The sequence below is a fragment of the Sciurus carolinensis genome, chromosome 14 (genome assembly GCF_902686445.1).
Source record: "Sciurus carolinensis chromosome 14, mSciCar1.2, whole genome shotgun sequence".
Classification (NCBI taxonomy): domain Eukaryota; kingdom Metazoa; phylum Chordata; class Mammalia; order Rodentia; family Sciuridae; genus Sciurus; species Sciurus carolinensis.
In genome coordinates, this window is record NC_062226.1 from 17,314,904 (window position 1) to 17,341,596 (window position 26,693).

The 26,693-nt window shown below is 45.1% G+C and overlaps 1 protein-coding gene across 5 annotated transcripts in view; it reads left to right on the forward strand.

The window, feature by feature from the left end:
• Astn2 (astrotactin 2) overlaps positions 1-26,693 on the forward strand; it is an 851,054-nt gene that overhangs the window by 176,897 nt on the left and 647,464 nt on the right. For all 5 annotated transcript variants that reach the window (XM_047524417.1, XM_047524419.1, XM_047524418.1 and 2 more), the window contains one exon: positions 9,842-10,226. In XM_047524417.1, the coding sequence (XP_047380373.1) occupies positions 9,842-10,226 (385 nt within the window). The remainder of the gene's footprint in view (positions 1-9,841; positions 10,227-26,693) is intronic.

The following is a 26,693-nucleotide window of genomic DNA, read 5'->3' on the forward strand; positions in this document are numbered from 1 at the left end:
AGATGATGAAAGTATCAGAAATATTGGAAATCCTCGGGATTTGCAGCTTTGCTTTTTGTGGTCTCAGTTAGTCTCTGTTAGAGTTGCTGGTGGTGTTTGGATTCTTCTCTCTCTTTTATGGCACTTACTGTATTGAACACTGATATGTATAAATCACCCCGCAACATATGCGGTTCTATTATAAACATGATTCTCAGTGGGGCCCTTACATAAAGAGACCTGCCATCATGATCCTTTTAAAGCTAGAGGAACAAGGCAGGCATAGTAAGGCTCAGTGAGGTAAAGTGACTGGCCTGGGACTGTACAGCTTATCAGGACTTATACTCAAATTCGGTGCCCTTCGAGCTACATCATGGATGCCTCCTTTCTCTGGAAGTTCCATTAGTTCCATCCAGATATATGAACAGGATTAGCAAATAGATATAATTACCTGCTTGCTTTCTGTGGAAGGTGAAGGCGCATGGATTCTTGGATCTGACATCCCCTTACCTCTTTACATTCTGTCTTAGAGTCTCAACATATTTATCAATCAATCAATAAATGATGGATCAAGCTTGGGATGCAGACCAAATTTTTCCCTTTATCCCAACAGCGGATAGAAGTAACCAGTCAGTTATCACTTTTGCCACCTAATTACCCCTTTGATTTGCATCCCTCCCTCAGGAACTAAAAACATAATTTCTACATTCACTAAGTATTATTCCTTTTTTACAGCCCTGTACTTCAGACTGAAGACAGGATTCAAAAGTGATTCAGACCCAGCCCTTGTTCCTAAGGGGCTTCAAGACTACATGGGCAGATATTTGTCTATTCAGTCAATCATTCATCTGTATAGACATTCTAAACATATTTGTTAAATACCAACAACACACTAAGTAATATTCTTGGTACTGAAGATAGAGTAACAATCATATTTATTACTAAGGGAAATCCCATTCCATTAAGGCAATAAACAAAGTTAACACATTCATGTGTAATGAAATGGCAGGGGAGGTAAGTGCCATGAAGGGAGTTAAAGCAAGGACGCAGATGGAGGTCCTGGGATGGAGACAGAAGTGGAGGCCCCTATTCCACAGGGAGCCAAAAGGGTGGACTTCACTGATGGGGCTGTCTTAGTGACAGGTCTAGCCCTTGCCTTGCTGCTGTCCCAAACCTCCTTTTCTTTACCTATGTCTTCTAAAGAAGCCAGCATCAGGCTGACTTGTGCCAGCAGCAAGCTTCTTGCCCATACGAGACTTATTTTGCATGTATTAAATATTAACCAATCTTGGAAGCCTCCAACTTCCCTTTGAGTCTCAGCTGTTCTTCCCATCAGAAAGCTATTTTTGGCCGGGTGCTGTATGGAAGAGACAACATTAGGGATCCCTTCCTGCACCTGGGAGCCTAGAATGCATTCCCCGGGAGCGATGCCCTGAACTAAGGATGCAGTTTCCACATACTGCCCACTCTGCAGGCACAAGGAGCATTTAAGGCTGGTCATAGCAGCATGCAGCAGAGGGACTTTGGTTTCTGGAACCAAATGCATGCCCTGGCACCGAGTGACTTTGCAACCTTGGGTAGAGTTACCTGCTGGAGACTCATTTTCCTCATTTGTTAAATGAAGAATGCCTAGATTATTTGGCTGCTACAACCACTTTGTTAATAAGGTAAACGTGAGGACCTGTGAGCTGTCTCCTGACTTCCTTCGTTTGTAAGGGGACAAGAAAGACTTAAGTTTTCTGATTTCTTCCTCAGACTGTTTTTCCTAAGCCAGAAGTCTTTAAAATGTCATTTGTACATATCAGATGGTGCTGGGAATGGAACCCTGGGCCTCCTGCATGCTGGGCCAGTGCTTTTCCACTGAGCCCCACACAGCCCTAAGCCAGCTTTCATTGAGCGCTTGTGTATTCATCTCTTTTGTGCACTCACTCGTTTAATTCTCACGGTACCTCACCTAGTGGAGACTGCTGTCCTCCACTCTCAGATCAAAAGACCCAGGTTCTGGACAATACACTGACAGACCTGAGGTCCTGCAGCTGGCAAGTGGCATGCAGGTGCTTCATCCACCAGCCACGGTGCTGTTCAGTTGGTTACCCTGTCTTTTCATTGCACATCTCAGCTATGAGTGTACTTGCTTGGAAGGAAGGCCTCCCCTCTCTAATTTGCCTTTAATTGCAATTGCAAGGAAGTCTTTTTATTCCCACTTCCTCTCTGATTTGCACTTGGTAGCTGTGAGAAACTCTTTGCTCCTTACTGTTTCCCTCTGGCATAGAGCTTATCAAACTGTGCATTACAGTAATTATCTGCTTACTTATCTGTTTCCCCAAATCGACTGCATGCTCTTCAAGGGCATATCTGTATATTCCTACATCCAGGCAGAAGGACTGGCACGGGGTCAGGATGTAACAATAATGGTAGTAACAGTTAAGCCAAAGAATATTGTGTGTTCAATGTTTCCTTGCGGTCAAGGGACATGTGACATAGTCTACACCATTTTTCTAATTTCCACAAGAACCTTTTTTGGTGAATGGTGATATTCCCATGTTAGAACTGTGAAAACTTAGCTTCACAGACAGAATTTTCCAAGGTTGCATCATTAGAAGGTGGCAGAGTAAAACTTGGAACTTGGGTCAGCTTGCTTCCCAGCATGCCTTTGATCTGGTCAATGAGCAAACCATTGAGTGAAGGCAAAGCTCCTCTCTGATGATCCAGGCTCATCTGTTTATCTCCATAACTAAAGTATGGGAAGAAAATCAATCTCTTCAAGATACTCGCTCCCACCCTCTCCCTGTATCCATCCATCAGAGAAGGGTTGGAGATAGAATTTGAGAGGCCACCTGAGGATATGGAGTGGGATACTGATTTGTGCTAAATGGCTCCTGAGAATTATCTTCAGCTCTCTATTACGTACAGATGGAGGAATGCCAGACAGATGCAAGTGTATTTCAATCACCTTCCCTTCGAGAGGCATTTGTAATGGATTCATTCATTCTTCCCTTCAATAAGTAATTGAGGATCTACTATGTACATGTAGCATTCACATTCAGGCAGGAATAAATAACCATCATTCTCTTTATGGTTTCTCAATGTGGAAACAGAATAATGTATAATGAGGCCTGCTTGGTGTCAGACCCTGAGCCTAGGTCCTGGAGAAACAGAGCTGATTCAGAATACCCTCAAGGGACCCTGGGGTGATGGGAAGGAGGTCCAGCTGCTCTACGGTGTGCTGCATGCTCTTGCAGATGAAGGATGAGTCACAGAACAACCTAACAGGTGGGCACTTAACCCAGCCAGATAAGGCAGATTTCAGAGAATTCATGAAGCCGAGGCTTAAAGGACTAGATAAATAAGTTAGGGGCGGGTGTTTCTGATCAAAAAAACAGAAGCAGGGTGGCTAACTGCTTAGAACATGCATCTCCACCTGCAGGATGCCATAAGCCACGTGTGTCTCATCTGTTCAAAACTACTTTCAGGCTCACCTTTGTCTTTCTAATCTAGAATGTTTGGGCTAGCATGAGTTGGAAACAATTCAATTTCACCTACTTGCCCCAAAGAAGAAAAGGGACATGGTCACAATCTCACTTCTTAGAACCTGTAATAGGAATGCAACTGGGAATGTCATACTATGGTGGAAGGGCTTCACCCTACAGTGCATCTAACTTTTTTTTTTTTTTTGTAAGGATGCTAATATTTCCTGAGACCCACTAATTGTAAATCATTATGCTAACAGTATTCAATAATGCCATCTCATTTAATTTTCCCTAAATTTTCTCAATTAGGTGTTAGTAACACAATTAACAGGTGAGAAAACTGAGGAAGCTCAAGTGACTACCCCAAAACCCAAACAAAAATGTAGTACAGCCATGATCAAGCCCATTTCTTACTGACTCTTGGGCAAACACTGGTGCTGTGTGCTCATTAGCTGTCTACTTGATAAATTTCTGTAGAATTCAGAGTGCTCTCCTCAGATCCTGCTCCTTTTCTAATCTGGTCTAAAGATAACTAAGGACAGTTCAGCTGGAGAGACATTGGTGGGGGATGAATATATTCCAGAGAACCACACTGTGTTTTTAATTTATCCCATTGGTAGTATCTGGGGGAATAAAACAATGTCTCTAATAGATACGTGATAAGCAGATGACTTGTTTAAAAGAAAAGTATGTTTTATTTTTCTTCAAGGGACCTTCTTAAATAAGGTCACTCAATAGCTGTCTAGGGGCAAAGAATTGGATTAAGCAGTTAACTACAGACACATAAAGATAGGTCTCTATTTTGACAGATGTGAATATGTACATATATATATGCAAATCCTTAGCTATTATTGTAGATTTATCTTTTTTGTTAATTAGTTATTTAGACATGTAAACATATGTCTTCATTCAGTTATGGACTGGGATCTTGTATAACTTGTTGGGGTATTATACAGGAAAAAAAAATTAACTCATAGAAGCATTCCTTCCTAATCCAGCAGCAGAATCCAGATCTCAGTGTCTTCCTTGGTACCTCCTCCTTCCTCCCCCTTCCCTGCCAGTCAAACATGTCTTTCCATCCTGTGCATATGTCTTTTATCTACCCTGTTGGCAGACTTCACACCACCACTGCCCTAGTATCAGGTCTCAACATCTTCTTCTCTTAGATCAGAGATGGTCAATCGTACTGTTGACCTTTGGGGCCAGATAATTCTTTGTCGTACATGACTTTCCTGTGTATGTAGGATATTGATAGTTTCCCTGGCCTCTACCACTAGATGCCAATAGCATTTCCCGTCCCTGCCAACTGTGACCAACAAATATCTCCAGTTTAGTTTCAAATGTGAACTGGAGGGCAAAATTTCCCCCAGTTGAGAACCACTGTCCTAGCCTTCTGTCAGTAGCAACCTCAATGGTCGCCCTGGTTCAGGTCTCCCTACCACATTCAGTGTGATCTTTCAGAGATATACAGCTGGTTCTGCAACCACATTACTTGGGGTAAAAAAATCCCTGGATCCTGAGGGCATATCAGAAGCTCACACTTGAGACTAGGTTGTACACCAAGGAGGACTGCTTGACAAGAGTTTGAGCTGTAAGATGCAGGACTCAGTGCAGAGGGATCTGTTTCCAGTGGTGCTCTACTTATGGTAGGGAGGATGCACTGAGATTCATGGGGAAGGGGAAATAAAGGCTAGGTGATCGATCAGCATGTTTTTGAATTATCACAATGAAAGACTTTGAAATCTGGGATATAGGACAACCATAAAATGTAGAGAAATGGAAGGCAACAGAAGCTATTCTGTAGACTAAATTGTCACAATTCACATGTTTCTTAGCATCTTTGGAGGGTCCTGGCTGCATATTCTGCCTCCAAAAGATAGTCCATGATTTTGGTCAAACCACTTGTATTCTGTAAGCCTCAGTTTCCATATTTGTAACATTTAGGATTTGGTCTATTTTCTAATAATCCTTCCAGTTGAAACATAGACCTGAGACTTAGAGGAAACTTCACAGAGGACTTGGAGACCCAGGCCCCTTCCCTACCAGCTCTGTCTCTCGGCAAATGGCCAAATAGAGTACCCTGTGGATCCCTAGTCCACAGCTATCGTGGGGCTGTCTGCCAGGGACCAGAAACAAGTGGCAGGAAGGGAAGGACATTACTTGGGAGAATATGCATGTACACAGCTCTGAGGATTAAAGGCCCGTGTTCTTATCACTGCTGAACAGAGTATTATAAATCCAGTCTTAGAATACCAAATCCCCTTGCGGCTTGGCCGTTGTGAGGGAATATTAAAAAGGCCGGAGACAGAAATAATCAGTTTCCGAATGACACATTGTCAAATAAAGCATTCCTCGCATTGTCCCTTTCTTTCCTTTCTCTGGCTCCTTCTCCTGTGCCTGGATATTTTAACATGAAAAATAGATGAAAATGAGGCCAAGCTGAATGGCATTCTAAGTTTGACTTTTCAGAAGGCTGGCTTGGTGGGGTGGTTTCAGGGTGCTTTTAATTTTTTTAACTCTCTATGATTTTTCAGTTTTTGATATTGTGTGTATAAGCAAACCAGTTGGAGTTAGTAGCATTGGAGAAAAGACTGAACAGCAAAGAGGGGCCTTCCAAGCTTTGATCAGGAGCCCTGTGGATGCTGGGGTCACAGCTAGTTTGAAGGTTTGTATTTTGCATTCCTCTAGCCAGTTTGGTCAAAATTCTAGGCTTCTGGTTGTTTATTTAGTGCCTTCTCTGCAGCGAGCTCTGGTAAATGGCAGCTCAGGACCTGCAGTGGGAAATGACCTACCAGATGAGAAGACCACAGCAGAGTAGCCAGATAACATATTTCTGGGGGCCAACCCAACCTAAGGGGCAAAGATGCTTCCTGAGGAACTGATCTCCAAGCTGAGAAGACTAGGGGCGGGTGAGAGGAGCAGGTCAGCTTCCTGGGGTGCCATAACTAATTGCATAACACACTGGGTGGCTTGAAACTAAGGAAATGTATTCTCTCACAGCTCAGGGGACCAGAGGTCCAGAATCAATGTGTCAGCAAGCGTTTGCTCCTTCTGGAGGCTCTGAGGAGAAGCTAGCCGTCATCCCTGTTCCTTGACTTGTATTTGTATCCCTCCAGTGTCTGTCTCCACTGTCACATCACTGTATCTGTGTGTCTGTGTCCCTGTGTCCTCTCCTTTTCTTAGAAGGACACTAGTCATTGAGTTTAAGGCCTGCCCTAATTCTGTATTGCCTAATCAGATCTGCAGAGACCATGTTTGCAAATAAGGTCACCTGAGTTTCCAAGAGAGTGTGACTTTTGGGGACCACTGTTCAACCCACTGCAGGGAGTGAGGGAGAAAATTCTGGACTGAGGGAGCACTAAGCAGAAACCTGGGAGGATCCTACTTTGGGGAAGGCTGTTCCCTCAGTGTGTCATACCTCAGGGTATAACATGAACAGGGGCAATTTGCCAGGAGCTGAGGCATGAGGAGGAAGCAAGGATCCAGGTAATGTGAGGCACTGGGTTAGGGAGTCTGGTCATTACTTAGAGGGCCCTGGGGAGCCAGGAAATGGACTTACGCCTCGGGATGGTATAAAAATTTTGGTTTTGGATAAAGGCATAGCTGAAGCTGAAGGTGTGAGGCTAATATTTGTGGCACCAAGCCCTTCATCCAGGGCTTCTCTTGTCTTTCCCAGTCCTTAGCACAGCTCTCCTCATTGAGATCAGCCTCATGTTAAAGAGAGAATAAGGAAGTAATATACTGTAACATGCTTGTCAAAGGGAAGCAGCAGGCAGGGGTTCCCATGCCCCCGACATGTGTTTCCCTGCTATGGCACTCTGCCCTTGGCTTCTCGTGGCCTCGCCTTTGCCTGGGGAATCTGACTGTCAGTCATTGAACAGGAGCAGGCTGATCTTGCCTAGGGAGATTGCAGAAGGAAGACTCCAGAAAAGATGGGGCCACACTTCCCCTCTCCCGTCTCTTCCCTACTCCCTGCCTGGGATCTTAGTGAGATTCCCAGAATCATAAGGAGAAGAGAAAACGAATCACACCCACACCTGTGCAGCTTACTGTCTCACAGAAACAAACCCTGAACTAACAGACTGGCACTTTTATTTTCTGGGATTTTGAGTCACTTCTTCAGCCTTAGGTGTCTTGGGCATCCCTAGAGCCAGCACAGCCCAAATTGGATTTGGTATCAGGTCGTCCTTGAGGTCAGCAGGGCCTCATCTTGCCACCCGTGGAGCTTTGGCCTCCTTGTTTGTTTTCTGAAGACTCAAAGTCTTTTCCTTATGTTCTTTCCTCCCCCCTCAGCGCCTCTCTTCCCTGCAGCGTCTTTTGCACCTGTGTTTGCTCCTGCTGGATGCTCAGAGGCTGGGCGCCCTGGCCCGCTGACCTCTGATTGATTGCTCCTGCTTTTCCATTTGCTTGCCCTGGAAAAGGAGGCTGGTTAAATGGGAGTAGACTCAAGGATCAGTACAACAACCTGGCCGGTGCGGGTGGATCCCAAATGCAGTCTCTTCTTGCTACGGAGTCACCCATCTGCTTTCCTGGGGTGAAATGTCCCAGTAGGACAGAGGCAGCCACGTGGTTCTCTTGAGCTCTGCTGTGCACAGCACTCTTCAGTTTGTAGGGAACACAGCAGCTATTTTCAGGTTTGTTCTGCTCAGTAACCCTGTGGGGACTGTGATTGAAAATTCTTCCTACATCTCCTGTTTACCCTCTGCTGGGCACTAATAAGTACTCCATGGCCATTGGCTCACATCTCACCTCCCTCTCCAAGGAAGTTTTTGACTCCCACATTTTATATATATTTGACAGATTATACACACAGAGAGATACACATAGATATATAAAGATACATACTTGGCTTTGTGCAATTGGCATTATTGGCTTTTATGTTCTGACACCCAGAGAAACCTCCCTTGGGATCCTGAAATAGTCTAGGGGCCCCTGATCCAGTGCTGTCAGCCATACCCAGCCACTCCGGAGAATAAGCCTTTACAAAAAAGAGCACAATAGCTTCCCAAGATCAGGGTAGTCAGAGGATGACTGGGTCATTGTAGTGAGTAGTGTTCTCCTTGACCTCAATGGGTGTCAAGCAAATGCAGTCACCTTATGGTACCCAAGATGACGAATTCAGGGTTAACAACTGACTTCTTTTTGACATGCAGTATAAGTAGTTATTGGGAATGGTCTTTGTCTCCAATGAGATCATGTTCAAGGAACTAACCATACAGGTAAAACCCTAAGGATAGAGGCTTAAGGTTAAAAAAAAAAAAAAAAAAAGCAAAATAAACACACCAAAAGTAAACACTTGCTGCACTTCTCACCCTCTAAATTTCAGAACCTTGCCCCCTCTTGCACATAAGGAGTTAACCCCTCCCAAATCTAGGGATTACCCCAGCCAGGACTCGACAAAGTGGCCCCCAGTCTCCTGAACATGCAACACCACATAAAGTGGAAAAACAAAAGAAAACAAAGGAGGACCAGCCCATCCGAGGAGATACTTCTGGCACAGAGAAGATGCAGAGTGCAGAAGAAGGTAGACCTTCCACTTGGAGCCCCTGACCGGAGCCTGGGGGATACAGACATGTCCCTGAAATATTCCTGCTCTGAAGGAACTCACAGGTTATTTCATGAATCTTAAGGATCAGGAAAGATATGATATATATGCATTAGCTTTTTTTTCAATCTTTAAGGAGTTCCATATGTTAAAGATAAACTTCAGTTTGTTTACTTTAAACTTCTGATTCACAGAAGCCTACAAAGGTGCATTTTAATCCATTCATCCATCCACTCATCCATTCAACAAATACTTATTGAGCACCTACTTCGTCCCAGGTCCCTTCTTGAGAATCAAATTAAAAGAGCGGTATTTCTGAAGATGAAGAAAATATAGACTATGTAGAAATTATGTTTGATTGAATACTGTTCTCTTATATTTGCAGCAGGAGGTAGGAATGGCTACTGTCTATTGATCCCTTAGTGATCAGAGATGAGTGATCAGTGGTCAGAGATGAGTAAAGAAGGCTGAGAGAGCATGAACAACTGTCCTGGGGTCGCTCAGCTGGTGGGAGGCAGAGTCCAGGCTCACAGTCTTGATTTCCCAACATTTAGCAAGCTGGATCGCTCTGACATGGCCATTATCCATATTTGTGCCTCATGCCAACTTAGTAAAGAACAAAGAGCAGGGACTCTTATTTATCCATTATACCTAAGAAAAGCAAGGCTCAGAAAACCAGGCAGCGTGCCCAAGGTCACACAGCTTGTTGGTGAAAAGCCAGGTTTGGAAGCAGTGGTCTCTCCAGCTCTGTGAACATTTGAAACCCAAGGATCTGGACTGAGGGTGAGGGATGGGAAAATCCCCAAAGAGCTGCGACCCATTTGCTTGTGCTTCCTTCCTGCTCCAGGGTGGCCTCATCGCACTGCTGTTGCTGCTGCTGGTGTTCACGGTGGCCCTGTATGCCCAGAGGCGCTGGCAGAAACGCCGCCGCATCCCCCAGAAGAGCGCCAGCACGGAAGCCACTCATGAGATCCACTACATCCCGTCAGTGCTGCTGGGTCCCCAGGCCCGGGAGAGCTTCCGCTCCTCCCGGCTGCAGGCCCACAATTCTGTCATTGGAGTGCCCATCCGGGAGACCCCCATCCTGGATGACTATGACTACGAGGAGGAGGAGGAGCCGCCCCGACGGGCCAACCACGTCTCCCGGGACGATGAGTTTGGCAGCCAGGTGACCCACACCTTGGACAGCTTGGGACGGCCGGGGGAAGAAAAGGTGGACTTTGAGAAGAAAGGTGAGTCCATTCTTCAGGGCACGTTTTGGGGAGTGGGGAAAAGGTTCAGGAGGTGGGTTTTGGGGAGAGAGGTCATGTCCTCTGGGGTAAGTCATTTCGGATTTATGGTCCACCTGTTAGATGATCAGTTTGTCTTCTTTGTTCCTTCAATCATAAGGGAAGAAAAGGGTGTAATTGTTCCTGGAGTTGAACTTTTGAGTGGCATGACAGAGCATGCAGTCAGTAGCTCTCCAGGGTTTCTAGATTACCTCCCTTGACAGCCTTATTATTCAAGGAAGAGTTCATTCTGTTTCTGGGCAGGCTTCTCCCTATAGGACTTGCACTCTGTGTCCTTGATCCTCTCTGACTGTAAAGAAAGAGAATCTGATCTTTCTTCTCCAGGGCAGTTCTTGGAAACTCTGACAACAGAAGAGTCACCATGTAATTTCTGTAAATCAACGTCAGTGAGCATCCCCAGGTTCTTCTGTGACATTTGCCCATCCTGGCCACCATCCTCTAGAAGGAGATCCTCAGTGTTCCCATCCTGGAGCCTAGTGCCTGAGCTGACATATTTTCTCATCTAGGTGGGAACACTCTAGTGCTGAGCAAAATAGGACTTGGACCTCCCTCTAGTCAGATGTCAGCTGCTGCTGCTGAGCCTCAGGTCACCTTTGTTTTGTGCAGCTGTTTCTGGCTCATGTTGGAATTTTTGATGACTAACACTGCTCACTCTTTATTATCCATGTTGCAAAGACCCATTTCCTTTGTCCTGTTCAGGGACAGATGATTATTTGGACATAAGCACAGGATGTGTTTTTATTTGTTTTTACTAAGTAACTGTGGCTCCAGCTTGCTTACAGGTGGAACTGGGATATTTTCTTTTCGACAAATGCTACCAAGACACAGGTTGGCTTTTTCTGTTTATCATCTTTGTGAAGCTGGTGGTGGTGATGAGTTCCAGGTTTGACCTGGAAATGCCACTGAAGCATTGCCCCCCTTGTCTTGTGAGCCTAGAAGCACCCTCTTTTGCTTGGTCCCAGCCCTAGAACTCTGGACTCTGCATTCCTCTCTGCTCCGAGGGTTCTCTCTTGGGTTCATCTTTTCAGGAAACTCCATGTGCAAACAGAAACAGTGTGGACTGCTTAGAACAGAGATGTTTATGAAAAAAGTAAATTCAGGTAGGATATTGACTCTTGTAGTGGACGAGAGCATAGATTTGAGTCGTGTCCACCTGGGTTGAAATCCTGCCTCCTTTACTTACAATGTGATCTTTGGAGAATGGCAATTTGAGCTCCTAAGCCTTACTTTCCTCACTAAATACCTAACGTGTGAATTAGATATAAAATATGTGAAAAACACCTAGCCCAAGCCTGGCTCATGGTAAGTGCTGAACTCCCAAGGATGGTGTTTATAGACCACCAGCCGTAAGTCTCAGTTGCACTTCTGAGATTCTGCTTAATCCAGCTACAACATTCCTGTCCAGTCTCTCCTCAGATTCTAGCTGCCATGGACTCTTCACCTCTCTCTGCCAGACATTATGCTTTTTTTGATGCTTCTGTTGATGTTATGCATCTATTGACTTTGAACTTACCACACTTTACAAAAATAGCCAGTTTCTCTTTCTGCCCCTTAGACTACCTTTGGAGATCTTCCAGAGCAAATACACTATCCTAGATCTTTGTTTCACCAACATCTGGCACAGTGACTGACATTTAGTAGTAGACACTCTAAAAATAGCTGTTGATGGATGATTGAAAGAACTGATCAGTCAGTCAGTCAATCAAGATAAACCCAAGCACCCATTAGAGGACAGAGTGCACCGTTCCAGGTTTTAAGCAGTCTTTCTGTCCTCGAGTCTAGAGATGCTAGACTTCAAAGGGCCAGCAGAGGCCATTAATAGCAATGACCAGAACTTGGACAAGAGTAGAAGGGTTGAAGATGAAAACTCAGGAAGGATCACTGACCACCACCAAGGAAAGGTGCCAAGATGCAGCTAACGCAGCAAATTTTCATGCCTCTCTTCTTCCCTACCCCTACACACAGCACACACCTTCTAGTTTGACTGTCCTCCTTGCTCCCACCCTCCCTCTTCCCTCACTGCCTGCCTTTGTTTCCCAAGTGAGGAGGAAACACATACGGTGATAGAGTCTGCGCTCCACAGGCAGAAAGGCCAAGGAGGTGGAACAGTGCAGAGGGGGAGTTTCTCAGTCAATATGACCAGCTCTGTGACCTTGGGCAGGTCAGACTTTCTTCTCTCATCAAAGGGTATGCCTGGCAGTGCAGTTGGGAAGCTTAAATGAGATAACACGAGTCAAGTACAGAGTGTGCAGCTAACGTTCCATACACTCCGCTGCTTCTGCCATTCATACCCTTAGTCTCCAAAGTGGTTACACTGTGCCAGACACCACGGCCGACTGATAGAGGTGAGGAACACAGAACCTCTGCCCGCAGGAACTTTATGTGAGCCCTCCTGGGAGACACAGTGTAGGGAGGAGGGCTAGGAAACAAGCCAAAGCTTGAAGACAGGCCATGGCTCTCTCCCTGCCACAGTGAAGATGTCACAGAGCTAACCCAAGAACCCAGATCCATGGTGCCACTATCCAAACTTCTGACCAAAAAGAACATTGATTCTAGACAAGAGTCTATCATGTGGGGTCAGAATGGGCTGTATGGCATCAGGGTAATGGCCAATTTCATTGGAGGTTGGTGCCTCCCAAGGCCTGTGCTTCTTGTTTGGGAAGCGGGGCTTACCAGGGATTGAACCAGAGGCACTTAACCACTGAGCCACATCCCTAGGCTTTTAAATTTTTTATCTTGAAACAGGGCCTCACTAAGTTTCTTAGGGCCTCACTAAGTTGCTGAGGCTGGCTTTGAACTTGTGATCCTCCTGCTTCAGCCTCCAGAGCCACTGGGACTGCAGACGTGCACCATGTACCGCCATGTCTGGCTCAGACCTGCATTTCCTTTTTTTTTTTTTCCAGTTCAAGTCTTTTTTGAATTGTCTTAGAATATTAACATACCAACAAATCTGCATATTTTTCACATTTCTTTTCTTTAACTCTGCTTGGGAGTGAAGAGGATAAAATAACTAAACAACTCTATGTGCTAGTACTATCAAAGCAGACTGTGAAAAGAAGAAAATTGCATAATGGAAAATTTAAGCTGAACTCCATCAACAGTTGAGAACAAAGCTCTTGGCACTCTGGTGACAAGTGAACCCAGGACTTGGAGGCCCACGTGTGTGTAGAGAAGTCATAGAAATCAAGTTAAGGTACTTTATGGATGATCATCAAGGATCATTCTAAGCAAAACCTGTGAATAAGAAACATTTTAGAAACAGCATTTTGGAAGTAAGTAAAATATTAGCAAGACATTTGCCATTTCAGGTTCTAAACATTTCAGCTGTCTGCAAACTCTGTAATCTCAATGATGGGGGTAGGTGCCTCACTGTTGAGACAGGGACAACACAAGGGGACAGAAGTGTGCTGGATCCCAAGAATGTGCCGACTGACTCCTGGGAAGTGGGGAAGAGGCTCTTGGGCCCCTCTCCTAGAAGGAATGCCCTGGAGTCTGCACACTCTCAGACCTACTATGGCACCACGGCTTCAAGAAGACTCGCTTGTGTTTTCTTTCGAGAAGAACTCCTTTCAAACAATGACAAAGCCAGATTCTCATCCTCTGAAATCTCAACACCAGTATTGAGCAACTCCAAGCAGAAGTTATTGAAAGAGCATGAGTGGTGGATGCAGAAGAATAGGCAGCTGGATGTGCAGGGAAGTGGATTCAGACTGGAGTTCCACTCCTCATTTCACAGGCTCTGTGACCTGGACAGCTCTCTAAGCCACTCGGTGTCTATGTGTCTTCATCTCACCTGTGTTCATCTCTCCAAAATAATCCTTTTCACAGTCCTTTGAGTGGGCCCCAGTCAGAGCAGCAGGAGAAGAACCTGGAAGTGCAGGACAGACTTTTTGACTGCAGATAGGAGACTGGTTGCCTTGTCTGTGGTGGCTGCTCGCTGCTGGCTTTCCTGCAGCTTGGGATCTGACAGCAGCAGCTCAGATCAGGCCTGCGCTCTGTCGCCTCCAGTGGCCTCCAGGAGAGAATCTCGAGGCTCTCTCTTTTACGGGGTGACCTGGGCATAGCCACAAGTGTTGCAAAGTGTGAGCAGGTATTCAGAGTCTGGGCTGCCATAGAAAATAAATACCAAAATACAATTAAATAGGAGCAATGGGGGCCAGTGTTCTGCAGCACAGCAGGATGACTGTAGTTCACAAGAATTTATTATATGTTTTATAAAGAACACGAAGAATTCAAAGATTACCAACTGTGCTAGTCAGCTTTTCATCACCGGGACCAAAACACCTGACAAGAACAACTTAGTGGAGGAAAGGTTTATTCTGGCTCATGGTTTCAGAGGTTCAGTGCCTGGTCAGCTGCCTCCAGGGAAGAACATCATGGTGCCAGGATTTGGTGGAAGAAATCTGCTCAGCTCCTGGTGTCTGGGGAGCAGAGAGGAGAGGAAGGGACTTGAGGAAGAGAAACCTTCCAACGTACACCCCCAGTGACCAGCTTCCTCCACCCAGGTCCCACTTCCCAGTAGTCCATTCAGCCATAAATGGATTAGTCAAATGGATTAATCTACTGATGACGTCAGAGCTCCCATGACCTAATCATTCTCTAAAAGACTCACTCTGGCACCTTGCTGCACGGGACCATGCTTCCAACACATGAACTTTGGAGGACCTTAGGGATCCAAACCATAGCAGCAGCACAAAGAAATGATAAATGTTTAAGAAGATAGAAATGTAAATTGCCATGGTTTATCATTATGCATTGTATATGTGTATATGCATTGTAGTGTATATTTATATATGTATTTATGATATATGTATCAAGAAATCACACAGTAATCCATAAATATGTATAATTAAAAAAAATAATGATCTGGAATAGCAGCTTTGTTGCTATTGCAACTCAAAGACCCAACCAGAACAACTGTAAAGGAGGAAAGGATTCAGAGGTCTCTGTCCATAGACTGTGGCTTCATTACTCAGGGCTCCAAGGGAGGCCGAAACAAGATGGCAGAAGAATGTGGCAGAGAGAAGCAGCTCACATGGTGATCAGGAAGCAGAGAAAGAGAATCCACAATCCAGGTTCAAAATATATACCCCATGGCCACACCCCCAGGGAACCACCTCCTCCAACCACACCCCAACCTGCCTCCAGTCACCACTCTGTTAGTCCCATCAGGAGTTAATTCACTGATTAGGTTAAGACTATGACCCAGTCATTTCTCCTCCAAACCTTCTTGCCTTGTCTCACACATGAGCTTTCAGGGGACACCACATCTAAACCATAACAGAAGTGAAAAAAATAGTGATCCCACAGTTTTGAAATTGTATCACTGAGGGTTACTCTCACAGCACGTTTCATACTTAGCTTTTGCTTTGAGATTCAAACTGCTTCATCCTACTTGGGTTCTATCAACCTGCTTTTTGGTTCAGACCTGCAGATATTAGAGGATATACTCTGGAGACCGGAGGGAGAAAGTTTCATTACAAAGTGACAACTGCCTGGAGTTCCAGGCCTCCAGGGTATTGTACTGAGCAGGGCTGACGTTGAACTGATACACACCAGCATGGCTGCATCCTTTGTTAAACATGGAAACTCGCTCTGGTGCCAGTGGAGAAGTAGTTCTGTGCCCTGAGCCCTGCCATGCCCTCCTGCTGCCTGCACAGCAGACAGTGCCTCCCCAAGGCTCTCCTGAACTTCCCACTGCCCCACTCTGAGTGGCTTTAGGATGCTACTGGCTGGCATCTTCTCTGGCTGTTTAGAGCCTGCAACTTAGAAGTTTTCAGGTGTTTTGAATGTCACCCCCCCATGTCACCTCCACAAGTTGCTGAGAATTTACCTGTGTAAATGCATAAATGCTCAGCACTACTTCTGACACATCACAGAAGCTCAGTGCATGTTATTATGATTCTCTTTATCACTCCTTAAATGTATGTTTCCCTTCCCTGAATAGTATGCATGGAGGCATGAAGAAATTAAAAGAACAAATTTGTCATTTTGCTGAGGATTGGGATAGAAGATGGATGAATGGATGTTAGGGTTTTGTAATTATGTTTTATTATTAGGAAAGAAATGCATGCTATTTATAATGGAAGGCAGAAAGAATAGGAAGGAAGAAAGGAAGGAAAGAAAGAGAAATAAAAAAAAAAAGAAGTCTGAACTAACAAAGGAACAGCTCAAAGTTCTACCCTGTCTGTCTTGTTCTATGATAGGACCCAAAAACTCATCCTTGATAAGTTTAAATTATATTCTCCCAGCATTTCCCAGCATGTACATTACACAATAAACGGCATGTGTGTGTTTGCTTCCGGTGTGTACTAATGAGTTGATCTCACCCACATAGATCTGTAGCTCTTTGATATTTCACAAAACAATGTTTGAACAGGGTGTTTCCTCGTCAGCCACACGTTCCTACCTTATTCCTTTGATGGCTGTACAGGAGCCCATCATGTGAACCACCCAGAATACCAAAGCTGACTTTATTATCCTAACTTTCTGCACCTTCAAGAAATCAGGGCATCTTCGTCCATATAGCTAGTTAGGGGGCCAGCTACATAGTTAGTTCCTGTGTTGAGACTATTTCTGTAGGACAGGTGTGTTCCTCAAAGCCCAAAGGGGACACCCAGGTGTGATCTCAGTAAATACTACGGTATTACTCAAGGGGCTCTACACATGCCCCTCCACAGAGTCACCCCAGCAGCCCCTGCCCCAGCACATCTATTGCGCCTACATTTTCGTGGCCCCTCTTGGTCTTATTCATATAGTTGCCAGTGTTTCATTTTTGTCATTTTCTCTTTTAAAAAAAAATTAATTAAATTACCATTGGTTCAAATGCCTTTTGTCTGTCAAAAATCATCCTTGTTGGCTACACTAAATGTTTCTTTTGGTGAAGGGATGCAGAAAGAAGGTTTTACTCTACTTTCTTACTCAGTTCAGGACCTAGGAGGAGGAAGGAGATAGTGGCCCACAGGGATGGACGGGAGGTGCCAGTCTTTCCCACATAGGATCAGCGGGCTGAACCTTATCTGGGCTCAGGGTCACGGTCCAGGAAGTCTCAGGATAAATGGGATGCTTGCTGAGAGGGTGGGGCAGGGGGCTTTCAATGAGTGCCAGCACGGGTCCCATTGCTGCCCTATACATTCTCTCATTAAGCCATGGTGATCAACCTGAGTGGAAGATGGATGGGGAGGTTGGACTGGGAGCTGCTGCCACACTGTCACTACTCTTCTGGGACTGTCCTTGAAATATTTCATTTACACCTCACAGCAAACCTATGAGAAATGTGTGAGTATTGTTCCCACTCCTCAGAGGAGGAGCCGGAAAAGAGAGGGGGCTGGCAACATGTCCAAGGTCACACGGCTGGAGGTGGCTGAACAGGTGGAAACTGAAGCGGGAGAGCTGTCGCTCCGAGGATCAGGGCCGGGTCAGAACACACCGCTCCACACTGAGGGTCCTGACCTTGGGAAGGCACAGAGCCCTTGAAATTCCAGGGAGAGGTACAGCACGGTGCCCTGGGCTTGCTCCACCCACGAAGCTGGCGAGAAGAAACACAGGAGGTTAACATCCATTCTCTGCAGGGGCAAGCCGCCACACAGGAATTCTGGTTTCTAAGTTGGCAGCAGGGACTTTGCCTGGGAGAGTCCGTGGTGTGCTGTGTTCCCAGCATCCCCAGGAGTGCAGGGAACCCATGTTTGGTGACTGCAGATCCCGAGAATGTCAGAAACCAAGAAGCTGTTTTAAAAAAAAAAAATTTTTTTAATTTGTTCTAATTAGTCGTACCTGACCGTGGAATGCCAGAAGCAGTTTCCAGCTTACCTTCTGACACTCCAGTAACTGTCAGATAAATGTCATCTTTGTGTCATGCTTTGCGAATTTTCAGAGCCCTTTCTTAGTCAGCACCTCGTGCAAGGCCTTATTGTGGTGGCGTTCTTGCTTCCTCACATGGAGGCTCTTGGCCCCCATGCCACCCCCCCCTTCAAGCTGCAGACTTTGGCTGGTGTCCCCACCGAAGCGTCACCTCACCTTCCATTATTCCTTATTGGTCTTGCTGCTTCCTTGCCTAGCCTCCCCGTCCATCTCAACCTAGCAGCTGTTGTTGCAATGGGGTGATCAGAACAGCCCATGTAGAAGCATGCCAGAGCTCTTCTTGCTATTTTTTTAAAATTCTTTTTAGCTATAGATGACATAGTACCTTTATTTATTTTATTTTATTTTTTATGTGGTACTCAAGACCAAACACAGCACCTCACACATGCAAGGCCAACGCTTTACCACTGAGAGCTCTTCTTACTCTTTGACTCTTACCCTCTATACTCCAACCACAGTGGCCTCCTCTCAGTTCTTTGAATTTGCTAAGCTCCTTCCACCACAGGCCCTTTGCATATGCCCAAATACTTTGCCCAGAAAAGTCCTTCTCTTTCCTTCTCCAGTCCCTCATGGTGTGACTGATTCCTCATCATTCTGATCTAAGCTTGAATATCACCTCCTCAGACTCTAGGTGAGTCTTGAATATCGCCTCTTCTTGTCTCTAGGTGAGTTCTCCTCTTTTGTCTACTGCCAACTTTTCTATGTGTTTTCTTAATTGTGCTTTTTATTATTTGGATTTATTTATTAGATAATTCAATTTTCTTACTAGGCTGAGATTTCCATCAGCTCAATGAATGAGTCTGTCAGTCTTGTTCCCTACCTCATACAGTGTCTGGTACTTAATGGGCATTACTAAGCATGTGTTGGGTAGGACTGGAGAAATGGGCAAAAGAATGAGTTCATAAATGGATGTGTTTTGTCATTCCACTGGCTAGTAACTTTGGTATGAACGTCTTACACTTTCTTTGCACTGGACATATCTTGTTAGTATTTTCAAATCAGTCATTTGTGAAATCCTCCCATCCATCTGATAAAGAAGATATCCTCATTAAAATTTAGAAATTATCTCAAAGTGTATAGTTACAAGTAATGGAGCCACCATGGGAATCTGGCTTTGTCTAGTTCCCAGTCCCAGGCATGTTCTGGAGATAGTACAACCTGCATTAATCCTGCCAATTACTTAAGCAGGAAAGGTAGGATATGGTGTATTGCTAGCCAGCTTAGTCTGTTTGTCCAAAATGTTGAATACCAGCCACAATACGAAATGTGTTACACTGTGCCCCCGTGTGTGATGTATGTGTTTGAATGTCTCAACAGGAAGTTTAGCAGGAGTACGTTTCCTTATTGCGCGCGGCATGCTCTGATGTCTTCTGTCGTCTTATGCTGCATTGCTGAGACTGGCGTGAACCAGTGGATTGATTTCACAGTATGTGAGTGGAAGATAACCTGAGCCTTACATCTTCCCCTCAGAAAGGTTAATAGTGTGCCAGCAGACTCATGGTGGGGACAGACCCTGGCCACTGGCAGAGCTCTGTGTCCAGAGACCTGAAGGGAGAAGATAATTCCCAAGCCTCAGAGTAAAGGGCTGGTAGAGAAGGTGGCATGGTGCCCGAGGCAGCAAGGCCCAGGACGGGTCTCGTGTCTAACGCCTGCCATCCCTGTGGCCAGCCCATCGGTGACTGTCTCCCATTGGTCCTGTCATCTCTGCATCTTCTCTTGAAACTGCTCAGCTTGCCCTCTGGAGGGACCCTCCTTTATCTTATTGTCTTAGGGAACTCAAGTCTCACCCCTCAAATCCCTTGCCCTCTGCCCCCTGCATGGGCAACACCACCCATTCTTAAAGCACACCCCTCCTACCTGTCCTGCAGGCCTGCTGGGGGTTGACAGAGAGCCTGGGACACTTCTTCCCTAAAGGCATTTCTTACTCTGACCGTGTCTCCAGGGCACTGCCAGGGCCATGCTGGGAGCAGTCGGAAGGAAGAATGGGCAGAAGTGCTTGAACCAGAGCATCAAACTGGTTCAGTGAGCTGCTTCTGAAAGACAGATTCTCCAGCATATAAAGGAGGAAAGAGCAGAAACAACTTTTTTTTTTTGTTTTTGTGGTGCTGGGGATCGAACCTGGGGCCTTGTGCTTACAAGGTAAGCACTCTACCAAATGAGCTATCTCCCCAGCCCCAGGAAACAACTTTCTTAACACTGAACCGGTCTGGCATTCTTACACTAAACTGCCACTCTGCTCTCCTCCTTCAAACCACTTTTGAGTTCTGCATTGTAAAATGCCCCTCAGGCTTGGAACTGTGCCCTCTGTCTCCCTCATCAGCTGTCTCCACAGTCGGTGGCCGTCCATTGAGAGAAACAGCCTGGCCTGTGCTCTGTGTCTTCTCCTTGGATACACTTCCCTCTTGTTCCTCACGCATTCATTCATAAGTCCGTTCATTTACTTAACAATGTTTACGAGCACCTACTATGTGTTTAATGTAGATAGGCAAAGCAAAATAGGAAGTAGTCTTCCCCTAGAGCTCACAGTTTAGAAACAATGGATGTTTTATTTTATATAGCTCTAAACATTTATATAATGTCTTCATGAATGCAAACTCTTGGGTCACTGAACCCTTTTGGGAGATAAGGAACTTAGCTTCAGCTTGGAGAAACTGAGTCACTCACCTGTGAGGCACAGAATTTGATGGTGTTGTCCTGGTATCCCCAATCTGAGTTTAGATTCACTATTCTCTTTGTTTTGCTACACTGTTTTTACACCTGAAATATCCTTCCATTTGGCAAACAACTTGTTACACCTACCTTGTTCTCCCACACCTCCCCTTTGGAATCTTAAAGATCTTAATCTCCTCCTCTTGGAAGGATGCAAACCAAACTTCGGAGCCATTTGTCAAGGCTGGTGTAGCAGGATTGGAGATTAGACACCATTTAAGTAATCCCTTCTAAGTCTCAGATTGTAAAATTGGAGTTTAATCTGTTTCCATTCCACTTTCTTCTCAGCACTTATTAGGGAAGAAAGGAGGCAAGTTGTGTGTTTGAAAATAGAGTCCTTAGAACGAACCAGCCTGGAAAGTTTTCAGATTTGAATATTCTTTCTTTTCTTTTTTTTTTTTTTTCCCTCTTTTCTTCCCCAACTGATGGGCAATGCAAATGCCACATGTAGCATGGCATGGTGCTCATTTTCGCTTCAGTTGATCTCAGGATGGAGTGAATATCTTAAGACCAGACCCTGTCTCCATGGCTTTTCTTCATTGGCTCCTCCTCCTGACCTTGACCCTGGGTCTAAATGCCCAGGCTCAGGCAACAGAGAAGCCCTGCCTCAAACAGATAGGAGCTTGGCATCTCAGGCAGTCATCCTCCAAGCTGTCTCCACACTCTCTAAAATAAGATATAGACAGAGATTTGTCATGGAATCACAAACAGGAATGTCACCAAAGCTGTCACCAGAGCCCCTTAAAATGTCACTTCTCAGCATTAATTGCCACGATAGCAAAACAAACGGGTGTTCTCTGAACATTTGCTCTTCCCTCCTCCTTGGGGATCCTCTTCCCATCTTCCTAGCTCTCCTTTCTCCCTGCTCCCTCTGAGCCCCCTCCTCTTTATCTCTGGGGACCCTCAGGGCATGCTGACTTGATTAGACTGTGCCCAGCAAGGCAGCCCCACCATACAGTGACAGATGGGGGTGAAGGAGGTCTGATAAATGCCAGGGGCTGAAGAGACTGTCTCCTGATTGATCAGAGCTGGAGTAATTTCCCAACAGTCAGGCGACTTTGTACCTTTGCCTTGGCCTACCCCTGAAAGGGCTGGAAACCACCCAGTGAGACTGACTGTCAGAGTCCAGGACAGCAGCTCTCCTCAGAGGCTCCTCCCAGGGACCACCTGCCTGTGTTTCCACATGGCTACCCACCTTGGGAATACAGTAGACCAACACCATTACCCACAATTATGGCCAGTCCTGATTTTTCCTAATATTTTCTAATTATACAAGTTACATGTGCTCACTATGGGAAACTTAAAAATAAAGAAAAGCATTAACATTTTTTCCCAGAATGCCTATCAACCATAGTAACTTTTTATTATTTTCCCCTGTCTTTTCTTTTACCTGTTAATTGGTTTTTATCATGCCTTTTGACTTAATATTATATGTATTTCAATATGTTTAAAATTCTGTCTTATGACTGCCTCATATTTTATTTATTGATGCACATTTTTTTTCTCTTTGCTATTTTGTATTCAACAGCAAAAACCATGTTTGGGCTTAAATTTGTTTTTCACCATCCTGTATTATATCCTCAGGGTATATTCCCAGGAGTGGAATTATGGTGTCAAACGGTCTGAATGTTTTAAAGTTCTTGATACATATTTAGCTCGGTGTCCTTTTTCACGATATCTCCACACACACTTGTCAAATAAGAAATCCACTTCTTCATTCATTAAATCAACATACAGTAGTAAAGTACCTACTGTGTGCTGGGAACTCTTTAGCACACTGAAGAAAATGCATGCCCATCTGTTTCTATAGGGCATCCTTTCTAATGCAGAAAGACAATAAAGAAATGAACAAGATTAAAATACATATGCAAAATCCAATGATGACACTCATAATGGGGGAGAAGTAAAACAAAGAAGGGACTTTTCTGCAAAAAGGTCATCACGATGAGGCGGGGCGTTTGAGGACTGAAATATTATATACGAAGAAGTACGTAATTTGAATATAAGAGGAAAGAGCTTTGAGGCAGAGGGATAGCAGGTGCAAAGGCACTGTGTTGAGCAGTTAAGGAGTAGGAAGCAGCACTCAGGGAGAGAGTACTAAAATAAATTGGGTCACAGGGCATTGGAAAGAAGGACTTATAGAGCCTGAAGGCTAGGGCATTGACTTTCACTTTTAGTGAGATGAGGACCGTTATTAGCATTGATCGATTTCTTACAAATGTGGTAAGAAATTTGGGCCAAAATGGGAAGAAAGGATTTAAATATGGACTTGACATTGGGAAGGGAGAGACCAGAATGAAGAGTTCAGAGAATAGAGGTTGCACCCTGGAATCTCATGGGTAGAATTCACCCTCTGGATATAGCTGGGGTTTTCTTTTGTTTGCTTGCTTGTTTATAGGATATATTTTAAACATTCAAATTAAGTTGTGAGTATTTATAAATCATCAACTAGAGGAGAGGAAAATCAAAATCTGCATTTCCCTTCTACTTGATGATTGAAGGATCCAGGGACCCTATGCTTCTTTTCTGTTCCTTTTAGCATTAACAGGAGCTGAGTAGTGGCATGTCCCTTGGAAAGGCTGCTCTCTCTGGTTCATCATGAGCATCTACTGTCCACTTTCTTAACTGACCCCTGAGGGCTCTTGAACTCTGGACTTGTCTCAGAGCAAGGAGAAATTGAAACAGTCCTTAAGGTTGGTCAGTCTGAGCAATGGGGACAGGGAAGAAGTTAGGAACAATAGATCACCTTCTGTGTTGTCATACAGGAGTGGAAGGGCTTAGGAGTTCCAGGCCTTTCCAGAATATGTGGACGACCTCTTCTCTCCAACTCCTTGTTTTTTGTGTTTCCAACCAGCCAGAACTCTGGCAGATCAGAGGCCCAGAGACCTTCGAGAAGTTTGACAGCAGAGTTGAAAGTAGTCAGCAAGTCCAGTTTCATCTGTTCAATGCACCAAATTTGAAAACTGGAGCCAGTTCCAAATACCTCAGAGACTAAGTCTCCTTCCCTCTAATATAGATTTCATTCTGCTGAATCCTCTTGCAATTTAAGAAGATCAGGTATATAAAATGGCACAGTGCTTTGAATCGTCAAGTCGAAACGCTTATTGTTCTTTCTTCCTCCCTTCCTTTTTTGAAGTGTTGATTGTACTCAGAAAGCAGCCCAGAGAGAGAAATATTTACCCGAGGTTACACAGCAAGTCGATCCTGGAGTGTGGAGGCAGGGGTAGTGGTGGCTCTAATACAGACTTTTCTAACTTTCAAGGCCATGCCCCTTAGTGTTTCAACCACAGTGCTCCAGAATGGATACTTTTTTCTCTTCCTATCCTGGGACTTGATCCTGACACATTGTAGGAGACTGCTAACTATATTTAAAATGAATGACTGAGTGAATGAGTGACTGACTGACGGAATGAATGAATATAGGCCTGGCTAGAAGGGGCTGGTTTGATTGCTAGAGAAGAGGCGGATGGACTGTAGCTTTCCCCTCTCCCCTGGATGTATCAGTGCCATTATTTTTCACTTTGCACCCTGGGACGCTCCTGTTCTGTGTCTCCTCCCATAAGGCATTTTTCAGAAGGTGGAAATCTCCTCTGAGAGGTTAGGATGTGTGGTGGACAGGCTCTTTTGCTCCACTGTCTCTGGCACAGGACAGGAAAGAATGCTGGTTTTTTGAATGCAGGATGATCCCAGAGGGCCAGCTCCGTGGCTCTGGGCTCTGGGGTAGAGGGCACCTACTGTTTCTTACTCAGGTAGATGCAGTACTGCCCTCCCAGCATGGCTGGAGAGGCCACCAACCTACACACAAGTAGATAAACCCCACCAGGTTTGTGGCTCCTATATAACTGAAAAACCGTGGATGCTCTTACAGGGGCAGCCCAGAGATCACTGCTCTGTGACATTTCCCAGTCAGGCCTTTTTTCAGTGCCTTTTCTTCTTCATGTTTTAAAGCTATGGAACCTTAAACACATGCTTCCTCATCTGGGAAATGCATGCTTAAGGCAATAGCACTTCTATAACTTGCCTGGGACCATACTGTTTGGGTCAGCATCAAAGACAGGAAACAGAAGTGGAGAGAGGGGCAGCTTCCTCTCTGGGCAGCACTGGAGCCTGGATGGGGGGGAGCACATGAGAGATTCAGCTTGGCAGTTTCTCTTCAGCTGTTTCTCCCCACCTCGTACACCACATGGCACCCAGACAGTACTTATACACTTGGTGACTTCTGGAAACTGCGTGCCCTGAAAGGGTGATACTCTTAACCTCTCCTGACTAGATATGTGTTAGAAGCTGACTTATCTGTTTACTGATTTTGAGATCTTGGACTAGTCTGTTCATTTCTCCAAGTTAGTGGTTATTAACCAGGGAGTGCTTCTGCCTCTCTCCCTCTCCCTCTCCCTCTTTCCCTCTTTCCTTCTCTCTCTCTCCCTCTCTCTCTCTCCCTCTCTCTCTCTCTCTCTCTCTCTCTCTCTCTCTCTCTCTCTCTCTCTCTCTCTCTCCACACACACACACACACACACACACACACACACACTTTAAGTGGGGACCTTTGGCAGAGCAGTTAAAGGTGCTTCTGCATCTAGTGGGTAGGGGTGTGGATATTGCTGATCGCCATTCAATGCACAGAGACCCACCCATAGCAAAGAATTGCCTGGGACAAAATGTGTGCTCAGATGAGGTTGAGAAGCCCTGCTCCAAGACATAGTTATCGCAGTAGTAAAATGGAGATGTCAGTGTCACAAGACCATGGAAGTTCTGAACAACTACGGAGGTGAAGCTTTTGGTAGACTGCAGTTTTACACACAGGGATTTTGTCTGTTTTGTTCAATGCTTTATGCTTCTTGTTTACAACATTCCTTGCCCAGAATAGACAACAGGTAAGTAACTGAGTGAATGGATGAATTGAATGAGTAAGTGAATCAATGAATGATGGGCCTAGAGTGTCTTAATTCAGCTTTTTCAGGATTCAAAGAATTGGTTATTTAGTTTAGCTTAGGGGGAAGTGGTATTTTTGGTTGTAACCAGAGTAATATTAGTTCCTCTGTGTGGACCAAGCTCTCAGATCAGCACTCAATAAATACTGACACAGTAAATCCTCAAAAAAAAAAAAAAAATCCCGATGGGGTTGGTACCTTTTATTGCCTCCTTTTTCAGATGAGAAAACTGGAACAGAAGGAGTGTCGATAACTTGCCCAGGATCGCACACCTGTCAGAAGCAGGATTTGCACCTGGGTCTGCATGACCTTGAAGTGCTGGCCTTTTACTGGCACTGTGTTATCTCTACTGTGGAAGAACTGCAGGGACCATGCCTGATCATAAAACAATCTCAGGCTTCGTGGAGAAAGAGCCATTGCTCAGATGAAACAAGAGTTGACACATTGGTTCTGTCTCCAGTAGCTCCTCTGAATTCACCCATCTGTGTCTCTTTCCCTGCTCTGCTTTTGCATCTATCTGAAAAGAGTCTCTTTTTACCTCCTCACCTGGGTGTGCCCATGGCTTCTACCACCTCACAGCCTCTACATCTGGCTCATCTCTGTTCCTCAGGAGAAAAGCTCTGCCTGTCTCTTGAGTCTTTTCTTGTGTATCCTATTCAAGCACCCCATGAGAGAATTTGTCATACTCAATATTGAATGTCCTAATGGGCAGATCCTCGCACGTCACCATCTACATGCTAATCTGAAGCAGCCACCTCTGCTCAGATATGGAGCTAGGTCCTTTCAGCTTTTCCTGGATGGTGGAGTCTTGTGGCACCCAGCAAGGAACCCTCTGGGTTATGAGGCACCTGCAGTTTCTTTTCACTAACAGGCAACCGTGGGAATGACAGGCCCTCAAAGTATCCTATCCTGT